At 38.8% G+C, this 22610-nt stretch overlaps 1 protein-coding gene across 4 annotated transcripts in view; it reads left to right on the top strand.

Annotated features, from left to right (window-relative positions):
* The first annotated feature begins 780 nt into the window (after nucleotides 1-780).
* MFN1 (mitofusin 1) overlaps nucleotides 781-22610 on the top strand; it is a 41988-nt gene continuing 20158 nt past the window's right edge. The window contains exons 1-10 of one of the 4 annotated variants that reach the window (XM_064279736.1): nucleotides 783-913; nucleotides 1257-1353; nucleotides 1945-2063; nucleotides 4408-4543; nucleotides 8179-8341; nucleotides 11115-11239; nucleotides 15752-15860; nucleotides 17300-17407; nucleotides 20413-20566; nucleotides 20720-20787. In XM_064279736.1, coding sequence (XP_064135806.1) covers nucleotides 1952-2063; nucleotides 4408-4543; nucleotides 8179-8341; nucleotides 11115-11239; nucleotides 15752-15860; nucleotides 17300-17407; nucleotides 20413-20566; nucleotides 20720-20787 — 975 coding nt within the window. In that variant the 5' untranslated portion in view covers nucleotides 783-913; nucleotides 1257-1353; nucleotides 1945-1951. Of the gene's footprint in view, nucleotides 914-1256; nucleotides 1354-1944; nucleotides 2064-4407; nucleotides 4544-5357; nucleotides 5417-8178; nucleotides 8342-11114; nucleotides 11240-15751; nucleotides 15861-17299; nucleotides 17408-20412; nucleotides 20567-20719; nucleotides 20788-22610 lie in introns of those variants that run through there. The other 3 variants (XM_064279740.1, XM_064279734.1, XM_064279743.1) reach the window with 3 other exon arrangements.

The raw sequence follows: 22610 nt of genomic DNA, 5'->3' as shown, positions 1-22610 counted from the left end.
AGGAAATATTACCTCCTCGGACGGGACCACCTAAGTGGCTCAGTCTTTTTCTCATTTTCCTTCAGTTATTCTATCTCATTGTCAAGGTTTTGCTTTTGTTTTCAGACTATTAAGCACTGTCTAAAATTATCTAAACTATTGTATTTGCTTACTTGGTATTCATAGCCTAATAGAAACACAATAGCTGAGATTCGTCCAGTTCTTACTATATAACCAGCAGTCTTCTAAGCACTTTTCATGGTATCGACTCATTTAATTTTCACAGCAACCAATAAACCAAAACCAAACCCACTGCCATGTGGTCAATTCTGACTCATGGTGACCCTATAAACTAGAACTGCTCCATAGGATTTCCAAGGAGTGCCTGGTGGATTTGAACCACTGACCTTTTGATTAGCAGCCAAGCTCTTAACCACTGAACCACCAGTGCTCCGGAACCTATAATGTAGGTGTTATTTGTATCTTAGAATTCCTGTTATCTCACAGCCCCTACCACACCCCATCCTCTTCTATCCAGCCAACCCACAGCCCCTACCAAATCCCATCCTCTACTAGTTCTACCTAAGTCAGCTGCTGGCAACTAGCTTTCCCCAGGCTGGGCAGAGCCTTGGAAACTTTGAACAGAGAAAGGAGGGGAGGAAAAGTTTGAAAGTGGAGCAGGCAACCACTCTTCTGAGGACACCGTCCGTCCACACCAAACTCTTCCTCCTGCAGTTAATAATGGCGCCGGACGTATACGCACTTCCGGCCACGGAGCCAAACAGAAGAGGGGAGGGCAAGAGACCGGAAGTGGCCGCCCTTCTGTCGCTTCTCCTGGCGTCTCCTCGTTCGCAGCCTCCCTGGAGAGGATGAGGCGGCAGCGAGGCTGTGGCCCAGCTGTGGTAGCCCGGTGACAAGTGGGAGCTGGCACAGCGTGAGTGCGCGCTGCCTCGGCTGCTGGCCCGTTCGGGACGGTCGGGGTGACCTTCGAGCTGCCGGGGACAAGGGGCGGGGAGCCGTGCGCGAGGCGTTGTGACCAGGCGCCACCAGCGGTATCATTAGGGAAGGAGCGAGCGAACGTGGTTCAGGGCTGGGCCGGCGGCCGGATCGGAGCCTTGAGGCCGGCGCCTGGGGTGGGGGACCGGGAGCAGCGCGCGTGGTGCGGCGGGCGGGGTCGGGCCCGCGCCCGGTGCGTAAGGCTTGGGAGGCCTTTCCCCGAGGTCGGTGCTTACGCCTGCTGAAGGGGGTCGTGTCCTCACCCTGCTTTCCCTACACAGCAGCTTTGCGCGGTCATGGCCTGACCCTCTGTCGAAGGATCAGCCTCACTTTCGGCCCCTGGGCTCCATTCTGCGCACACGGCAGGATTAGACTGGGGTATGAGCTTTTGGCTTTGCTGACGTTTATTTCTTGAGAAGCCGCCAGAAAAAAATTTTTTTTCTTAAAACATCTCTTGAAGTTTTTTGGCGGAAACTTGATGCTCTCTTTACGGCTTGCCTCCTTATTTTGTGTGATAGCTATTTCTGAATGTCAGTGTTGCATTGTGATCTTGGAGTTTTATTTCCTCACTCTGCATCTCCATCCCAGCCACCTAGAGCTTCAAGTGGGGAAGCTGAAGCTCTTACTTGTGAGCTTGGCTTCTTCTGACTGACCCAGTTCACTGATGTACCCTAAGAGTCACGTGCAGTCGTAACTTAGCCGTGATTAGTTTCATTTTCACCGAATGGAAATAACATAGAAATTGCAACCAAGATTTTGGCCCTTAGATTTCACTTATTTTAGCGAAAAGAATCACTTCAAAGTAAGTCTTCAGTTGTCTGTTTAAAACACTTCGCACAAAAAAAAACAAGTTTGTAAAATGTTTTGGCAGTTTAATTTAATTGGGGAGCGAATGACACAAGTAGGTTCTTTAGTTTGCATGTCCACCATCCAGTTTAATTTGTACTGTTCTCACTTTTTTCCTCTCAGGAGCATAATGGCAGAAACTGCTTCTCCCCTGAAGCACTTTGTGCTGGCTAAGAAGGCAATTACTGCGATCTTTGATAAGTTATTGGAGTTTGTCACTGAAGGATCACATTTTGTTGAAGGTTAGTTTCTCTTAAGTTCTTAAAAAGATTGTTTTAAGAAAATATGTTGAAAATAAAATTATGTTAGGTTTATTTTACCCCTTTAATTTTTTTTTTTTGTGGTAAATATAACAAAACATTTGACATTTCAACAGTCTTCACACGTCCAGCCTTAGTTACTGAACGCATATAGGGCATTGTACTATATACTTTGAAGGAATCCATAACAAAATTTCTGCCCTCCAAAAAGGAAGATTAAGTGGGTTTTAATAACCAAGAAGTGAATGCTAATGTGTGGTATACTGTTGTAAGTACTTTACAGTATTAATAATTCATTTAACCCTCATATCAACACTGAGGCAGGTTCTAATATACTCATTTTAAAGATGAGAAATCAAGGCACAGAGTAGTTAAGCAGCTTCCCCAAATCACACAATAAATACCCAGGCTAAAAATCAGGCAGCCACATTTAACTACTATATTTGTCTTCCCCCCTCAACTCAGCACCTAAGCCAAGGCCTCAGACCGATCTCATCCTTAAATTAGGCTGGGATGCAGTGGGAAGGAGGGAAAAAAGACTTCTTAGATGGGTGTTAACTGTTCAAACAAAGGTGGTTGCTGTTGCTGCTGAGTGCCCTCAAGTAGATTCCGATCCATAGTGACCTCATGTGACAGGGTAGAACTCTGCCATAGGGTTTTCTTGGCTGCAGTCTTCAGAGAGGCAGATTGCCAGGTCTTTCTTTTGTGGAGCCACTGAGTGGGTTTGAACTGCCAACCTTTCAGCTAGCAGCCGAGTGCTAAACTATTGCAACAGCAGGGCACTTTCAAAACAAAGAAATATTTTAGTAGAGAGTACTTCTTTAGCAATAACTGTTGAAATTCTTCCAGCTTCTTAAGATTACATGACCCTCAAATATGTACAGTGGAAAGGGAGGGACTATGTAAACTTCTGCAGTGGTTTGGTTGGTTGGTATAATCAAACTTTTTTCCTTTTCCATCCTAACCCTCACCAGATTTTCAGCTCCTTGAAGGCAGGGACCATGCCTTATTAATGTGTCCCTAACACCAAATCCGATGCAATTCAAGTTTTTTGAATGCAAAAAAAAAAAAGTAGCACTATAGAATTTTGATGTTTCCAATTTGGAAAGAATTGGAGCGGGCACTCTTGATGTTTGAATATTTTTTCTAAAAAGTTGATAGGAAGAGAAAATGAAGGTAAACATTATAGCATCTGTGTATTGAACCTCTTACAGATTGTGCATTATGCTAGGAGCTAGTAAATATCAGCTTTAGAAACTGAATTGAATTTAACTTCTTCTAGAACCTCAGAAAAAATGTATCAAAAAAGGGAGGAAGCAAATAAATCAGGGAAGAACATGAAAGAGCAAGAATAAAATGCAAAACAAAAGTGAATGTAATGATACTTAACCCAGTCCTTCTGTTTTTCATCAGATTGCACATATTTTATTAATGCATTAGAAAAGTATGGTAATACAGGTTAAAGCCAAAGTTTAATTAGGTGAGCACTGGGTAGGTTTTAAGTGGGAATATTTGTCCCTATTTAGGATCATTCACATAGCCAAATGAATCTCCATGTTTTTACCTTCGAAAAGAGCTAATAAATATGCAAATGTCAGGTTTTGTCTTAATCCTAAAGTGTGAAACAAAACTGTGAAGGGCTTTTCTACTTTTCAAAAGTAGGCTTTTCTGGCTACTTCTACCCGTGGAGGGGGGCATTAGGGCTAGGGTAGGCGGTTAACCCCAAACCAGGCAAGAGTGGGATACAGCCTCCAGTTTTCTTTCCTCTCCACCTTCTCATGGTAAATGAGCTGTTGTGTTCTAAACCTGTGGGAAGCAGTCAAGAAATCCTTCCTAGCCTGGTGGCCTCCTTGGGCCCTGTTTCTATTTCTGAGGGGTTCCTATTCAAACCTCACTCTTACTTAACATGTGAGTCCTCCTTAGATTTAAATCTGAAGATCCAGGTAGAGTGGAACAGTAGGTAGGTATTAAGTTCTGGTTTCTCTATTGGGAAATGCATTTTTGAGACTTAGATTTTTTTTTTTTTTTAATAGTAGATACTATTGACTGGGCCCCTGACCTACACAGGGAATGCTCCCTTGGGGCATCTCTTCTTGGAGACTAACAATGTTTGATAATTTTCAAATTCTTTTGGCAGGGTTCTTATGGCCCACTGCCACAAAGTGTGCAACTTTTAAAAAATTCTAACTATGAGTCTTTTTATTTTTCAAATAGTGTTTTAATATTATGGAAGAAAACCAAAAAAGAATATGTACAAATATTCCATTGTTTAATTAACTCAGTATTCACTTATGTCACTTTTTCTAATACTATTTCAATTTTGCAGCAACATACAAGAATCCAGAACTTGATCGAATAGCCACTGAGGATGATGTGATAGAAATACAAGGGTATAAAAGCAAACTTTCTGTCATTGGTGAGGTGCTATCTCGGAGACACATGAAAGTGGCATTTTTTGGCAGGTAATCCTTTATTCCTTCTCAAGGTTAGTTTTCTGAAGTAAGTTTCTCCAGCATTGTTCCTGATGTTTCAGTATATTCACTCCTCACTTATCGACATGGTTAGATTCCAAACACCAGGTTGTTATGTGAAAACCGGTGTTACGTGAAAATGGAGGATGACTACCTCATCGTGTAACTGCCAAATTACATCATTACATAACTTCCAAACTGTTGAGAATCCTGTCCTAGCCAAGTTGACACTTAACGTTAACCCTCACAGTCAGTGTTAGTCTCACATCTTGATGTTCATTACTACCAGACGTATGTTAATGCATAAAATAGTTGGACAGTAGATTTTTTAATATTGTCGTAAATGTGAAATGTTGGATAATGAAATAGTTGATAAGTGAGGAGTAGGTATAAGTGATAGTCAGCCTCCTCTCCCACCACAGTTTCTGCCAGTGTAAAATGTTAAAGTTGTTAGCATATAAAAAAATTGTACATCTTAGCACCCTGGTATGAAATGAAGGTTCATGAAGATCGATTGTATTTTTATCTTTTAAGGATTCTCATCTCTAAGAATTGTACGTCAACCAGTTTTAAGAATTGAAGTAGAAATAAATGATGTGCATAATTTGTGAGTTAACTTTTTTAAGTTAACTCACAAATTATCACGAATGTCTTCAGAAAAGACTCTCAACCCCATGACTCCCAGGGGGAGAGTAGGAAACCCCATAGTTAATGGAGCTGTCTGTGTTATCGAGTGATCTGTGCTCTAGCATATGCATTCATTTAATAATTATTTGTTAACTACCTGTGTGCCATGCACTGCTAGGTATTATGGATTCAAAGACAACTGACTAGCCCTGTACTTGGTTGCTCAACTATGATGTGGTATGTACCAATAAAGACATTTGTTTATTCACTAAACTAACAGGCCATCTAAGCTATTTTTCATCTCAGGGCTTTTGCACTTGCAGTTTCCTATGCCTAGAATTCCCTTTGCCTTGTTCTGCCCATTTTCTTATTAGATCTTAGAAGCTTTCCCTGAACACTATCTAAAGTATTCCTTCTCAGTTCTTTTCTATTAAAGCTCCCTGTTTGTGCTTTTTAAAACTTTTCGCAGAGCTGTATTATTTTGTTTGTTTTTATTGTCTGCTTCTCTCACTTGGCCACATGTTGACCATACCCTCAGGGTCTTATGCAGGGTGTGGTATGAGGTTGGTCCATAAAAGAGGCCAATAACTCAGGTTAGGGTGGAGTAGAAGTAGGAGGGAAGAGGCCTCCTGGAGAGTTAATGACTCAGCTGTCCTACTTAAAAAGGCAAAATAGGTACTAGGTTTGGTTTGAAAGGACACCCTGGTGGCCTAGTGGTTAAGAGCTATGGCTGCTAACCAAAAGGCTGGCAGTTCGGATCCACTTGATGCTCCTTGGAATCTCTATGGGGCAGTTCTTAAATCTGTCCACAAGGGTCACTATGAGTTGGAATCGGCATGACGGCAACAGGTTTGGTTTGGTTTTTGGCTTGGTGTGAAAAGGTCCAAAAGGCCATTCCATGCAGAGAGCCACAAATGAAAAGGGAAAGAGAAGAGACCATGGCAAGTTTGGAGCACTCTAAGTCCCGTTGAATTTAGGGCATTAGGGAACAGTGTCAAAACAAGAGGGTAGAGAAGTAAGCAGGGCCAAATCATAAAAGACCTTGTATCACGTAAGGAGTTGTGTAATCTTTTATTGTGAAAAACAGGGAGCAGTGACAGGACCTGGATTGGGTGTTGTAACTGTAACCTTGGATATAGTGGGGAGAATGGAGTGAACAAGGGTAGCAGGCTGTTGGATTAATTTAGGGAAGACATTACAAGAGCCCAGGTGTGAAGCTGGAAAGAAAAGGGTGGTAAAAGGGATATTTAGGAGTAGATTAGGCTGGCCTGGTGACTGTCTCAGGGAAGTAAAAGAAGAGGCAAAGATTACTTGGTTGACCGAGTGCTGTTCATTGAGACGGGTTTGGTGAAAAAAGGTGAGGCATTTGGTTTTGGATATACCATGTTTGGATGTACATCTGTGGTATGTATCAGGCATTCAAGTGGAGTTATCCAAAAGGCAGTTGGATATGTGGGATTGGACTGAAAGTTCTAGTCTTTGGATAGACATTCAGGAATCTTTGGCTTGTGTTGGTGATTGAGAGCCCAGGAGTTGATGAGAGGATCCAGGGGGAGAGTGTGTAATAGAAGAAACAATGATAGGATGAGGGAGAGGGAAAGGTACCTTTGATGGACTCAAGATGCCAGACAGGTAAAAGGACAGTTAGGGTTTTTTGTATAATGTTTTGGGAAGTCAGGGTGACAAGGTGTCTCAAGTTTTAGTATGTATAAGAATCACCCCGAGAGTACCTCCAGAGAGTCTGATTCTCTAGTTTCACAGTGGGCCTGAGGAATCTTGGGGACTCCCAAACTATGCTTTAGGATCACTGCAGCAAGGCTTTGTGATAAATTTGTCTGAGAACAAAGAACTGGACCTTGTAGTTTGTGGTATAGTGACAATAGGAGCCAATGTTGAGATGATTGAGACAAGATGGTTCCCTTTGAAGGTAGTAGGGCCGATATCTAGAGCATAAGTAAAGGTACAGTTCTTATACTGAGGAAAACAGGTAAAGCATATACCACAGAAATAGATGCTGTTTTTGCTCCTAGGCCCTGGGAGGTAGGCGCAGCCTGTGTGGTTTACAGCGTTCTCCTGTGCTGTGAGCAGACACATGCAGCTCAGGCTCTGAATGGCCTCTGAAGTTTGGGTTGATTTATTTGACAGCAAGTACCTCATGTGGTTGTGAGTTTTCCTTAGGTTTCAGTGCCATCAGAACTGTTCTGATAACTATTGACTGTGTAACAAATTATTCAAAACTTAACAACTTAAAAACAACCATTTTATTATGCTCACAGATTCTATGGGTCAAGAATTCAGACAGGGCACAGCAGAGATGTCTTGTCTTTCGTCCACAATTTCTGGAGCTTTAAGGTTAAAGGTGACTGAACACCTGGGGGCTAGAATGATCAGAAGGGTTCTTCACTCACATGCCTGGTGCCTGGGCTGAGATTGCTTGGCTAGGGCTGTCAGCAACAGCACCTGCCCAGACCTCTCCATTTGGTTTGACTTCTTCAAAGGATGGTGGACCTGGAATCTTACATGGCAAGACTCCAAGTGCACATGTTACAGCAAACAAAATAAGCTTCATTGTCTTTTATGGCCTAGCCTTGGGAGTCACCCAGTATCACTTCTGACAAAAATTATTTGGAAGTATTCACAAATCAGCCCTGATTTAAGGGAATGGGACGTTGGACCCCATCTTGTGATGAGGGGAGTGTGTCAAAAAAATGTTAGGGCTGTGTGTTCAAATTGCCACAAGAAGTTATGTAAGTTAGAAACGTCAAGGATAGCTTTATGGAAAAGTTGGAATTTGTTTTTCCCTACTTTATTTTACTGAAATGTACATTGCTGCTGTTTGTGTAAGTCAAATTTTAAACTCTTTTCGTAAAAAAAATGCAGTCTGATGAAATTTTAACAAAATTTGAATTCTAAAAAAATTGGGCTTAGACACGTGAAAAAACACATTTTCTTTTACTATTATGGTTTGTTTTTCCTGACTGTATGTTCTCTTTGTTCAGGACAAGCAGTGGGAAGAGCTCTGTTATCAATGCAATGTTGTGGGATAAAGTTCTCCCTAGTGGAATTGGCCATACAACCAACTGCTTCCTGAGTGTTGAAGGAACTGATGGAGATAAAGCCTATCTTATGACAGAAGGATCAGATGAAAAAAAGAGTGTGAAGGTATAATATTTAAATTTTAATGATGTAATGTACCTGAAAAATGTCCTTAAATTGTCCTCTTAAAAAAATTTTTTTTGGTAAGATGTCTGCATGCTGGAGATGAAGGAACTGTTAATGTTTCTATTCATAGCTATTAAAGCCATCACTAATATTTTGAATTTTCTAAAATTATTTTGCTTCAGAGCCAAATTATTGAAAGAACAAAACCTGTTCTTGGTATAGCATAAAAGTAAATTTGGGTTAAAAATAGATTGTTATTGTTGTTAGGTGCAGTCAAATCAATTCCGACTCGTCGTGACCCTGTAGGACAGAGTAGAACTGCCTCATAGGGTTTCCAAGGAGCAGCTGATGGATTTAAATTGCCGATCTTTTGGTTAGCAGGCAAGCTCTTAACCACTGTGCCACCAAGGCTCCAAAAATTTATTAGTGCTTTTTAAAAATTCACAGCGAGAAGAATGTTATTAAAGTGTGTTGTCACTATTGTTCAGTCTTAGTCTTGCCATTTAAAAAAAAAATTTATTTAAATAATTGGACCTCAGAATCTGATTTTGACATGTCTGTGTCATTGGAAATTGTGTGCTCTCTTCTTGGTGTTTAGTAACCACATTTATGAATAAATGTTATATCTTAATCAGATAAAAGCCAATGGCAATTCTGTACATTTCATAAATTTCTTAAAACAATTCAGTGCCACTAGACTCCTTCACATAGTCCTGGTAGCAAAGTGGTTAAGCACCTCAGGTGCTAACCTAAAGGTTGGCAGTTAGAACCCACCCATCAACTTTGCAGAAAAAAGACCCTACGATTTGCTTCTGTAAAGATTACAGCCTGAAAACCGTATGGGTCAGTTCTGCTGTGTCACATGGGGTCACTGTGAGTCGGAATCAACTTGATGGCACTCAGCAATAGTAACAACAAACTCCTTCATCCAAAAACAAAACAGAACAAAAATTTAGTGCGTAAGACATTGAACCTGGACAGCCCCCATGCCCTCTGAGCCTGTAGAATTATTCGAAAAAGGCTGTTTCTCACTATGGTTACCTTCTCTTAAGTCTAAAGATCTCTCCTGTGAATGCAAATGTTCAGTGTTTGAATCTCTGTGCTATTTAGTTTTTGCTACACTGTAGGTGAAGTCATGGGTTCTAGTTCTGGATCTGTGAGTTTGATCTCAATCAGGGAACTTAGTCTGTTTAACCTTATCTCCTCGGAATGAGCAGACTCTTCTGATTAGTTCTGAGAAATAAATGAAGTAATGTTATGAAATTTTTTTCAAACTGTTAACCACCATTCAAATGAAAGAATCACTGTTGCGTTATAATCAAGATTTTTACCAAATCAGATTGTAAACTACCGGTGGCTTTAGATTTCCAAAGGAAAGAATGCAGTGCTATGTTAAAGTAATCTCTCATTTTTCCTTATCTGTGCTCCTTAGTCTCATTCCTCTTCCTTCATGCTCTTTTCTTTCCCCGACCCTACTCCCACATGTAAAAGTGTACCTGAAGTAGTGACCAGCTTTAAGTTTCAAATCGACTTTGAGTCTTATGCTGCAATAGTTTTCTTAGTAAAAGAAACACAACAATAGCTAATATTTTATTGACCGTACCAGGCACTGTTCTTAATACTCACAGTAACTCAAACCAACCCTGTCAGATACGTACTTTGAATTTTATAGGTGAAGCACTAAGATTTTAGTACAGGTTTATAATTCTATCAAAAAATTTGTGAAAGTGAGCAGTTAAAGAAAAACAAAAAGCCCTACCTAACATTGTCACCATGGAAATTAACTTGAAACTTGGTACAACCCTGATCAGGACTCTTCTGCTTATTTGAAAATAGATATTTCTCTTTAAAATTTGATGTAAGTCACAAACAAACCATGGAGGTATGTGTGTTGATGCTCTTTCTTTGATTTATTCATTTTGTTTTAAACCTTCTACAAAAATTGTATATTTAATGTAATACATAATATGTTAAGTGTGTTGGATTAACCTATTAATAAATAAATGTATGTCAGAAGTTATCTTGAGAAATAGAAGTACTTAGTGAATTTAAATCAAAGGAGTAGGCACAGTCATTGGTTTTAAGTAGGGCTGTGTATATAAATAACTGCTAAGAAAAATCCTTCATTAAAAGGAGGGTATGTATCAGGGTTCTCTTATATCGCCTGGATCTTATTCCTGTGGCATTTTGAAGCCTGTTTTAATAATGAAGTTACTTTTATTTCTTTTCTCTCTTATTATCAAGTATTCATTTCAGAGGTATCAGGGAATACAAATAGGCAAAAACAAAAGAAACTCCAAAACTCACACACCTCCCACAACCAGTGGAAATTCTTTGGTATGGACTTAATGTTTGCGTGAATTTTTTTTAAACAAAATCGTTTTCTATTCTGTGTCCTATTTTCTGATTTGATTTTTTTTCCTCTTAAAATATTATAAATTTCTTTTCCTACCGGTAAATTTCTACAACATCAATTTCGGGGGTTGCACACGATTCCATTGCCAGACTTTCATTGTTGGGCATTTAGAACGTTTCCAACCTTGATTATTTTTGCAGGGTAGTAAGACTAAACTGTTTTAAGGGAACTAATTTTTTTTTCTACTTGGTAATTTTAAAACAGCCTTCTCAAGATTGTTCAAATGGTTTTGTTTCAGATTATTCAAAGTTCTCCGTTTTGTACATGTTTTGCAAAAATAAGTATTGTACTGATGCATAGTATTTTTGTTTTTATTGAATTTTATTACAAGTGGAGGTTTTTCCCCTTCCTCTTTAGACTGTTAATCAGCTGGCCCACGCCCTCCATATGGACAAAGACTTGAAAGCTGGCTGTCTCGTACATGTGTTTTGGCCAAAGGCAAAATGTGCACTCTTGAGAGATGACCTGGTTTTAGTAGACAGGTAAAATTACATGTGAATTACATTTTCCTCTGGTGGAGTTTTAATAGAATAATGCTGCTTACTTTAGCATGTAGTACTAAAGTCTTAAATGTTCAGTTGCTGCTTTGTTCTCATTTGCTAAGGAACAGATGAGATGTTGACTTGTTTTTTAATAGCTACATGAAAGCCCTGATTCTCCTATAAGAAATTACAAGGATTTAGCCACTCGTCTTAGTTTTTCTAGACTAACTTTGTAATTTGAATAAGTGGTTGGGCCTTGGAAATTGTGTAACTGTAGGTTTTTCCTAACCAACAGTGACTTTGTTCCTGAGACTGAGTTTCCCAAAATAACTTTGCTGAACAGTTTATGCAGCTTTTTATTGTTCAAGAATAATAGAATGCTTTTGAATTTTTTTTCCTCTCTTCTGAGCCTTTAGCTCTTAACCTATGTTTATTATTATGTGTTTTTTAAATCATCCTACTACACTGGTGCTTTACAAATGATTATACTATCTGTTAAGCAATGTATGTAATCAAAAGATTTTCAGCGATTTTTAAAGTTTTAGTGTGCTCTTTTGTTGTCTTCAGTTATTATTTCAGTGTTCTGTATAAACCATTTTGTTTTGGATGATGGACTTTTCATTGTACTCGTGTTTCATGTAATCAACAGAAATGTTTAAGATGAGAGAGAAGATGCTTGTGAGCTCAAAATTTTTTACTTAAATACGGTATTAGCTAATGAACTTTGCTTCATAGCCAGACTCCATCCATGGCCCCAACCAGTCATCTTGCAAATTTGTCGTAGGATGCATCGAGCTAAAGTGTAGATAGACAGTTGTACATGTTTCACTTCAGTTTTTACAGATAAAGGATGATATGTTGAATTTATGCCTAGTAGAGGGTTTTGTTTTTGTGTATGTGGTTATCAGCACTTGAATCTCCTCTGAGCCTTCCAAAGCATAAAGATATAAAAGATTGAAATATAGATGATGTTACTTGATTGTCAAAAATCACCCAATTATTTATCTTTTGTAAATAGACTTTGTTTTAGCATTTGTTAAATTGTCAGTTGGATAAGCTCTGTCAATCACTGTCTTGCCAGCTGGGTAAATATCGTTGTTGTTGTTGTTGTTGTTAGGTGCTATCAAGTTGGCTCCAACTCATAGCGACCCTATGCACAACAGAATGAAACACTGTCCGGTCCTGCACCATCCTCACAATTGTTGCTATGCTTGAGCCCATTGTTGCAGCCACTGTATCAATCCACCTCGTTGAGGGCCTTCCTCTTTTCTGCTGACCCTGTGCTCTGCCAAGCATGATGTCCTTCTCCAGAGACTGATCCCTTCTGACAACATGTCCAAAGTATGTAAGATGCAGTCTCGCCACCCTTGCCTCTAAGGAGCATTCTGGCCGCACTTCTTCCAGGACAGATTTGTTCATTCTTTTGGCAATCCATGGTATATTCAATGTTCTTTGCCAACACCACAATTCAAAGGTGTCAACTCTTCTTTGGTCTTCTTTATTCATTGTCCAGCTTTCACATGCGTGTGATGTGATTGAAAATGCCATGGCTTGGGTCAGGTGCACCTTAGTCCTCAGGGTGACGTCTTTGATCTTCAACAATTTGAAGAGGTCCTTTGCAGCAGATTTGCCCAATGCAGTGCGTCTTTTGATTTCTTGACTGCTGCTTCCATGGCTGTTGACTGTGGATCCAAGTAAAATGAAATCCTTGACAACTTCAATCTTTTCTCCGTTTATCATGATGTTGCTTATTGGTCCAGTTGTGAGGATTTTTGTTTTCTTTATGTTGAGGTGTAATCCTTACTGAAGGCTGTGGTCTTTGATCTTCATTAGTAAGTGCTTCCAGTCCTCTTCACTTTCAGCAAGCAAGGTTGTGTCATCTGCATATTGTGCATTGTAAAGAGTCTTCCTCCAATCCTGATGCCCCGTTCTTCTTCGTATAGTCCAGCTTCTCAGACTGTCTGTTCAGCATACAGATTAAATAGGTATGGTGAAAGAATACAACCCTGATGCACACCTTTCCTGACTTGAAACCAATCAGTATCCCCTTGTTCTGTCCGAACAACTGCCTCTTGATCTATGTAAAGGTTCCTCATGAGCACAATTAAGTGTTCTGGAATTCCCATTCTTCCCAGTGTTATCCATAGTTTGTTATGATCCACACAGTCGAATGCCTTTGCATAGTCAGTAAAACACAGGTAAACATCCTTCTGGTATCCTCTGCTTTCAGCCAGGATCCATTTGACATCAGCAATGATATCCCTGGCTCCATGTCTTCTTCTGAAATTGGCCTGAATTTTTTGCAGTTCCCTGTTGATATACTGCTGCAGCCGTTTATGAATGATCTTCAGCAAATTTTGCTTGCGTGTTATATTAATGATATTGTTCTATAATTTCCACATTCGGTTGGATCACCTTTCTTGGGAATAGGCATAAATATGGGTTTTTTCCAGTCAGTTGGCCAGGAAGTTGTCTTCCATATTTCTTGGCATAGATGAGTGAGCACCTCCAGGACTGCATCTGTTTGTTGAAACATCTCAATTGATATTCCATCAGTTCCTGGGGCTTCAGACCAGCTTGGACTTCTTCCTTCAGTACCATCGGTTCCTGATCATATGCCACCTCTTGAAATGGTTGAATATCGACTAGTTCTTTTTGGTATAATGACTCTGTGTATTCCTTCCATCTTCTTTTGATGCTTCCTGCGTCGTTTAATATTTTCCCCATGGAATCCTTCACTGTTGCAACCCGAGGCTTGGATTTTTTCTTCAGTTCTTTCAGCTTGAGAAATGCCAAGCGCGTTCTTCCCTTTTGGTTTTCCATCTCCAGCTCTTTGCACATATCATTATAATACTTTGTCTTCTCAAGAGGCCCTTTGAAATCTTCAGTTCTTTTACTTCATGAATTCTTCCTTTTGCTGTAGGTGCTCGATGCTCAATAGCAAGTTTCAGAGTCTCCTCTGACATCCATCTTGGTCTTTTCTTTCTGTCCTGTCTTTTCAGTGACCTCTTGCTTTCTTCATGGATGATGTCCTTGATGTCATTCCACAACTCGTCTGTTCTGCGGTCACTAGTTTTCAGTGCGTCAAATCTATTCTTGAGGTGGTCTCTAAATTCAGGTGGGATATACTCAAGGTCATATTTTGGCTCTCATGGACTTGCTCTGATTTTCTTAGTTTCACCTTGAACTTGCATATGAGCAATTGATGGTCTGTTCCACAGTCGGCCCCTGGCCTTGTTCTGACTGATGATACTGAGCCTTTCTATCGTCTCTTTCCACAAATGTAGTCAATTTGATTTCTGTGTGTTCCATCTGGCGAGGTCCATGTGTATAGTCACCGTTTATTTTGGTGAAAGAAGGTATTTGTAATGAAGAAGTCGTTGGTCTCGCAAAATTCTATCATTCGATTTTCAGCATTGTTTCTATCACCAGGGCCATATTTTCCAACTACTAATCCTTCTTCTTTGTTTCCAACTTTCCCATTCCAATCACCAGTAATTATCAATGATCTTGATTGCATGTTTGATCAATTTCAGACTGCAGCAGCTGATAAAAATCTTCTATTTCTTCATCTTTGGCCCTAGTTATTGGTGCATAAATTTGAATAATAGTCGTATTAATTGGTCTTCCTTGTAGGCGTGTGGATATTATTCTATCACTGATAGCGTTGTACTTCAGGATGGATCTCGAAACGTTCTTTTTGACGATGAATGCAACACCATTCCTCTTTGAGCATAGTAGACTATACGATTGTCCGATTCAAAATGGCCAATACCAGTCCATTTCAGCTCACTAATGCCTAGGATATCGATGTTTATGCATTGCATTTCATTTTTGACGATTTCCAGTTTTCCTAGATTCATACTTCGTACATTCCAGGTTCCAATTATCAATGGATGTTTGCAGCTGTTTCTTCTCATTTTGAGTCATGCCACATCAGCAAATGAAGGTCCCAGAATCCTTACTCCATCCACGTCATTAAGGTCGACTCTACTTTGAGTAGGCAGCTCTTCCCCAGTCATCTTTTGAGTGCCTTCCAACCTGGGGGGCTCATCTTCCAGCACTATATCAGACAGTGTTCCACTGCTATTCATAAGGTTTTCACTGGCTAATGCTTTTCAGAAGTAGACTGCCGGGTCCTTCTTCCTAGTCTGTCTTAGTCTGGAAGCTCAGCTGAAACCAGTCCTCCATGGGTGACCCTGCTGGTATCTGAATACCGGTAGCATAGCTTCTAGCATCACAGCAACACAAAAGGCCCCACAGTACGAAAAAATGACAGACACACAGGGGGATAAATATATAGAGGTACATAAAGCAAAAACTTTGAGCCTACAGTAACTGCTCTCTTACAGGCTTCATACAAATGACTGGTAGAAATCCTGCCCTTCTAGACTACAAAAGCTTTAAAAAAAAAAAAAAAAGAAAGAAAGAAAGAAAAAACTTTCCTTTATGTAACTCACATTTTGTTTTTGAAAAATATTATATAATAGAATTTTTATTTTACTTCTTCAGTCCAGGCACAGATGTCACTACAGAGCTGGATAGCTGGATTGATAAGTTTTGCTTAGATGCGGATGTCTTCGTTTTGGTTGCAAACTCTGAATCAACACTAATGAACACGGTAGGATTTAATTATATTACTGTGTTTGGGTATGAAGTTAAATGACATCAGTTTCACTTTTGAGAACTGAGAGAAATCTAAATCCTATAGAACCTCTGTTATCAGGAGTTTGTGTTTCCATGGAACTGGACAGGCTGAATCTTTAGTAGAGGGTGTCCGATCTAAAGGGTGTTCAGTAGCAATCTAGGGCTTGATAGCTCTGGTTTCTGATGAATCTTTATTAGTTCAAAGTATTAGGTGTGTGGTGTTGACATTCACTCTGATACATTGCCAGTCTCAGAGGGAATGGACATCGGAATTGTTAGTATGTTTACTTAGAAAACCAAAACAAAAAATGTTTACTTAGGTGTCTTAAATAAAGTTTAAAAAGCTCCCCTGTTCCATCAGGAAGGCCTTCCATGTTCTGACTTTTGTCAACCTCCTCCAGCTTTACCATTTTTCAACCTTTTCCAACTTTACCTGCGTACACTCCAAGCCTCTGTCAATCCTTAGATGATTATCCAGAATGTCTGGAACTAGACTTATCCCAGATAAACTATATTTGCAGAGTCCGGGAATCTAATATCCAAAATTGTAGCATCTAAAAAAAAATTGTTCTTCATCAAAACATAGAAATGACAGGGCACGATTATAATCTGGGTGTTAAACCAGCAAGTCCTCTGTTTTGTTGTGTTTGTGGTGTTTGTAAAGCCCAGCCTATTATATCGACCAGGCTGCCATGACAACACTGACATTCACTTATAATCTGGTGATAGAAAAAAGTGGAAAAACATTTAAAATCCATGTTAGAATAACCTCATTATTTGGGTGCTGGATAAACAAATCTCTGTGTGTTCTGATTTTGGTACCTTCATTTATGCTATTCTTTGCCTACAGTTCTTTCACCTCCCTACTTTCATCCTTCAGAAAGCCCTATTATCAGTACTTTGAAGCCCATCTCTTTTACCACGTCCTTTTTCATTTCAACTAGATGTGATGTATCCTTTTGAATAGTCATAGCATTTTATTTATATTATTTATGGCATATGCATTTCTCTATTACAATGAGTTGTACGTGTGTCTTATATTGGTATTAATTTACTTAGCCTAACTCTAAAAAGGATTTGAGGTATTTTTTTTGAGAACATGGGCTGTCTTATCCAGGAGTACCTTTCGTATACCTACACATAGTAGAGACTGATAAATACTTGTTAAATTGAATTTCAGAATCACTTATGGCAGGAGCAGAGAAATCCAGCCTTTGCCTTCTATTTTAATTTTCTTTTCTTTGAAAAATATAATGCTTACAGAGTGCTTTGGGAGCCCTTATCAATGGGTGTTAATCACTGTTGTCTAAATGGCTCAAGCTTTTAGATTAAAATAAGGTTTCAATTATAAATGTGCATATATAAAATAGCTTCTAAAAGTGAATATACTATGGGATTTTTTTTGTCTTTTAGGAAAAACAGTTTTTTCACAAAGTAAATGAGCGACTTTCCAAGCCTAATATTTTTATTTTGAATAATCGTTGGGATGCTTCTGCATCAGAGCCAGAATATATGGAAGATGTAAGTTATTTTTTCCCGTAACTTTTGAAATATAGTCACATACATTGTTATCTGAGAAAACAATATACATTACAGAATAGACCATCATAAGGAAACTACTCCCTTACCTGTGAAAAGGGTATAATTATAGAAAACCTGAAGAAGTGGGCACATGTATTAAGCTAGTACCAGAGTATCAAGCTACTTTGAAAGAAAATTGTATTACAAAAGTAGTATTTAAGCATTTTAGAACCTGAAACTTCCATTTTGTTTGTTTTATCTTTTATTGAAGTGTATTATAACAGAAAAGTGTACAGACAGTAAGTGTCAAGTTCAGTAAATTTTACAAATTTGACATGTCTGTGTCAGGGTCCAGATCAAGAAGCAGAACATTGCCAACATCTCAGCAGCCCCCTTATCTCATCTTCTCAGTCTTTAGCTTATCTCCTAAGGATAATCAGTTACCCTGACTACTAACACCATAGATTAATTTTGGGGGTTCTACTTTTTATATGCAGTTGGCCCACTGTATCCGCGGGTTCTACATCTACAGATTGAACCAACCGCAGATAGAAAATATTCGAAAAAATAGAAAAAAGTTGCAAAAAGTAAAACTTGAATTTGCCATACACTGAGCACTACGCTGAATCATTATGCTAGTGAAGTGATGTGTGGGCATACCCTGCCGTAGCCTCCTGTCATCTCACAGATCCTGTCTCTCCAGCCCTTGTTGAGCATTATTTGCCTTCACGTCTCATTCATCCGCTACTTGTGTTGTGTGCATCCTTTGTTTCTGTGAAAAAATGGCTCCTAAAAAGCAGTGAAGTGGTCAAAGCAATCCCTCAAAAGCTAAGAGGAGCATAAAGTACTATCTCTAGGCAAAAAAATAAAAATCTTAGGTCTTTTGAAAAGTGACATGTTGCCTTCTGAGGTGGGCTATCAGGCTGGTAAGAATGAATCAAGCATTTAGACAGTAAAGTAGAAAGAAGGTGAAATTCGTGGCAGTGTTAATGCTGTGCCTACAACAGCAAAAGTGGTCTCTCTGGTTCTGATAAAGTGCTTGCAGAGACTGAGAGAGCATTAAGTGTGAAGTGTATTGGGATCTTTTTGGTTTAGAGATGATTTAAAGTATACCAGAGGATGTGTATTGGTTATATGCAAATACTGTGCCATTTTATGTAAGGGAGTTGAGCATCCTCTGACTTTGGTTATCCGTGGAAGTACTGGAACCAATCCCTCGTGGATACTGAGGCATGACTAATGGAGTCATACAGTATCTACTTTGTGTCTGCTTTCTTTATCTCAACATTATGCTTGTGATATTCTTCCATGTTGTTGTGGTGTGTTCTTGTTGCTGTGTAGCACCCCACTGTGTGAATATACCACAGTTTGTTTATTCATGCTGATAGTGATGAGCGTGTGGTTAAAAGTTCCTGGTTTTAGCTGTAATGAAAAATGCTGCTGTGTACATGATTGTACATGTCTTTGGTACGCATATGTATACCTTTCTTTTGGGCGTGCACGAGTGGTTTTCAGTGGGAGAGAGTCACTTTTGACTCTGGGTGTATTTAGCAATGTCTGAAGACATTTTTGGTTGTCATAACTGGGGACATGTGCTATTGGCATCTAGTGGTCATAAGTCAGGGATGCTGCTGCCCATCCTGCAGTGCACAGGACAACATCGTAAACAAAGTTTTTCTGGCCCAAAGTGTCAGTAATGGAAAGGTCAATAAACTGTGGGTGTATATGTATTATAGGTTAAGAATACATTCAATTTTAGTAGACACAGCCAAAGCCTCTTCTAAGGTGCTTGTACCAGTTTATACTCCCACCCACAGATTGACAGTTTCAGTTGATTGACATCCTCACCAACACTTGGAATTTTGCTTTGTTTTGTTTTTTGTTTTAGCCACTTTGTTGTAGAAATTCTTTTTTGAAAAGTATCTGTCATATGGTCTATAAATAGTATTTATTTAATTTGCTTAATAAGACAGCTTTTTCTGACACTAACAGTAGTATGTGTTTATTGTAGATAATTTAAAAAACAAATATATTAAAAAAAAAAACTACATTATCCCATCACTGTTTGCATGTTAAGAGTATTTGCCATCATTCATTTTTCCCCAAATTGTAATTGTGCTAAATATAAAGTTCTCTATGCTATTATTAACTCTTGTTTTCTGATCATAACCTTTTCAAATAGAAGTCTCATTGAATCATCAGAGAATTAGGAAATACCATCTACAGATGGTTCTTCTCCAAATGGGTCCTCATTCCTATTTAGCTTTACCTTCCTAAATTTTAACGTAGAGATAGCTTATAGTAGCCTTAACGCTAAAGGCTAGAACTAAACTCTGGCAAGCTTCTCTTTACACCTAACTGATATGTAAGTGTTAATCTTAAACCTGATATTGCAACTTTAATCCCTAACTAATGCAATCTCCCCAGCCTTATTCCCAATGTTTTTAAGAAAAATATACCATTTTAATTCTGATTTTAAAAGTAAAAATACCTTTATTCTAGCAAATTTATCACAGCACTCACTCAAAGGTAATTATAGCCAAAGGTGACGAAAGCTTCATTATAGAAAATTTGGAAAAAAAAGAGTACAAAAAATACTACCACTTACTACCCTGCCAGTACTGTTTTATTACATGCAATTTGTTTTTTTTTTTCAGTGTAATCATGTACATCCTTATACAGAATTGGGAACTTTTTCTCATGCCACTAAGCAATAGTATTTGTTTATATTTTATAATGGTTGTGTAATATTTGAATGTCAGAATTTTAAATAAATGTTCAAAGAAAGAATACTTGATTTAGGTTAATAGAAAGAGATTTCCGGTTAATAAGTATCCAACTTCATTTATTAGAATTTCTTGGGAGCTCTTACTATACTATGACTTACTATACTTACTATACTATGACTACAAGTGGAGTATAGTGTAGACCCGTAGTTGTTGCTTGTAACTCTTATATTTGTTGAAATTATCAGAACTCTGTTAATGCTCTACTTTTCTTGGTAGGTGCGCAGACAGCACATGGAAAGGTGTCTGAATTTCTTGGTGGAGGAGCTCAAAGTTGTGGACCCTCTACAAGCAAAGAACCGTATCTTCTTTGTTTCAGCCAAAGAAGTTCTTAGTGCTAGAAAGCACAAAGCACAGGGGATGCCAGAAGGTGGTATGTATTAATTATAGGTTTCCCTTTTAGGTGTAGACTCAACAGCCTACTACAACAGTAATAAAAAAACAGTAATAGGCTAGAAAAAAAGCAGCATGCTAGATATCTTGTCTTACTATACAAGGTTTTAAAATCTTTGCCTATGCATTACAGGTGGGGCACTTGCTGAAGGATTTCAGGCAAGGTTACAGGAGTTTCAGAATTTTGAACAAACCTTTGAGGTAGGAATTTTAAGTGTATTGGTTTATATAAAACTGTGATTAGTTGGAGAGTGATCGTAATCTACTCTGTTTTCATTATGTTTGTCAACTGTTATCTTGTCAGTAACCTTTGCTGTTATTTAGTGTAGTCACTGATACACACAGCAAGTGAAACAAAGAAAATTTGAAGAATGGAAGTCCCTGCAAAATAGACAGTCCACAAAAACTGAGAATTAAAGATTGTAATTTCTTCTTTACTCTTTTTCCGTATGTATTTATACTTAAATGAGAAGCTATTTCCCAGTATTTCTTATGCTGTACAATGATGAGTGAAATTTTCTGTATTTGATAATTTTGGACAAGAGCAAACAAAAATAATTGCTGCTGGAACAGATAGTAGAGCAAAGTGAAGATCATCCCTTTTTCTTTTTACCGTACTATTTATAGCAATATATAGAACACAGTTAATGTCATTTGATAAGTTTATTGCATGCCTGAGTTGTGTTGGGACTTGCTCGTTCTTTACACTTTGTACCGTGTGTTTTGAACAAATTAATGAATATGAAAATAACATATAGCTCTTGTACTTCAGGAATTTTGAAGAAAACTGCTGAAGCACATGAAAAACTGAATGTGTGCAGAATTGAGTGGTGGTGTTGTCAGGTGCTTTCGAATTGGTTCTAACTCATAGCAACCCTGTGTACAACAGAACAAAACACTACCTGGTCCTGTGCCATCCTCAGAGTCGTTGCTATGTTTGAGCCCATTGTGCAGCCACCATGTCAATCCATCTTGTTAGGGTCTTCCTCTTTTTCACTGACCCTCTACTTTACCAAGCGTGATGTCCTTTTCCAGGGACTGGCCCCTCCTGATAACATAGCCAAAGTACGTGATATGAAGTGTCCTCATCCTTGCTTCTAAGGAGCATTTTGGCTGTACTTCTTCCAAGACAGATTTGTTTGTTTTTCTGGCAGTGTATTATATATTCTTCACTGACACCATAATTCAAAGGCACCAATTTTTCCATCTTCGTTATTTATTATCCAGCTTTTGCTTAAGTATGAGGCAATTGAAAATACCATGGCCTGGTCCTAACGGTACATCTCTGCTTTTTAATACTTTAAAGAGGTCTCTTGCAGCAGATTTGCCCACTGCAATATGTCATTTGATTTTTTGCATGCTTTCTGTGGGTGTTGATCATGAATCCAAGTAAAATGAAATCCTTGACAGCTTCAGTGTTTTCTCCATTTATCATGATATTGCTTATTGGTCTAGTTGTGAGAATTTTCGTTATCTTTATGTTGAGATGTAACCCATGCTGAAGGCTGTGGTCTTTGATCTTCATCAGCAAGTGCTCCAGGTCCTCTTCACTTTCAACAAGCAAGGTTGTGTCATCTGCATAATGCAGGTTGTTAATGAGTCTTCCTCCAATCCTGATGCCGTGTTCTTCATATAAACCAGCTTCTCAGATTATTTGCTCCGCATACAGATTGAATAAATATAGTGAAAGGGTACAACCCTGACGTACACCTTTCCTGATTTTAAACCATGCATTATCCCGTTGTTCTCGTTGAACGACTGCCTCTTGGTCTCTGTGTACAGGTTCCACATGAGCACACTTCAGACTTCTGTAATTTCTATTCTTTGCAATATTATCCATAATTTGTTATGATCCACACAGTGTAATGTCTTTGCATAGTCACTGAAACACAGGTAAACATCCTTCTGGTATTCCCTGCTTTCAGCCAGGATCCATCTGACATCAGCAATGATATCCCTGATTCTACATCCTCTTCTGAAACCGGCCTGAATTTCTGGAAGTTCCCTTTCGCTATACTGCTTCA

Source organism: Loxodonta africana, chromosome 1 (assembly GCF_030014295.1).
Source record: "Loxodonta africana isolate mLoxAfr1 chromosome 1, mLoxAfr1.hap2, whole genome shotgun sequence".
Lineage (NCBI taxonomy): Eukaryota > Metazoa > Chordata > Mammalia > Proboscidea > Elephantidae > Loxodonta > Loxodonta africana.
This window is presented reverse-complemented; position numbering and strand designations above follow the sequence as displayed.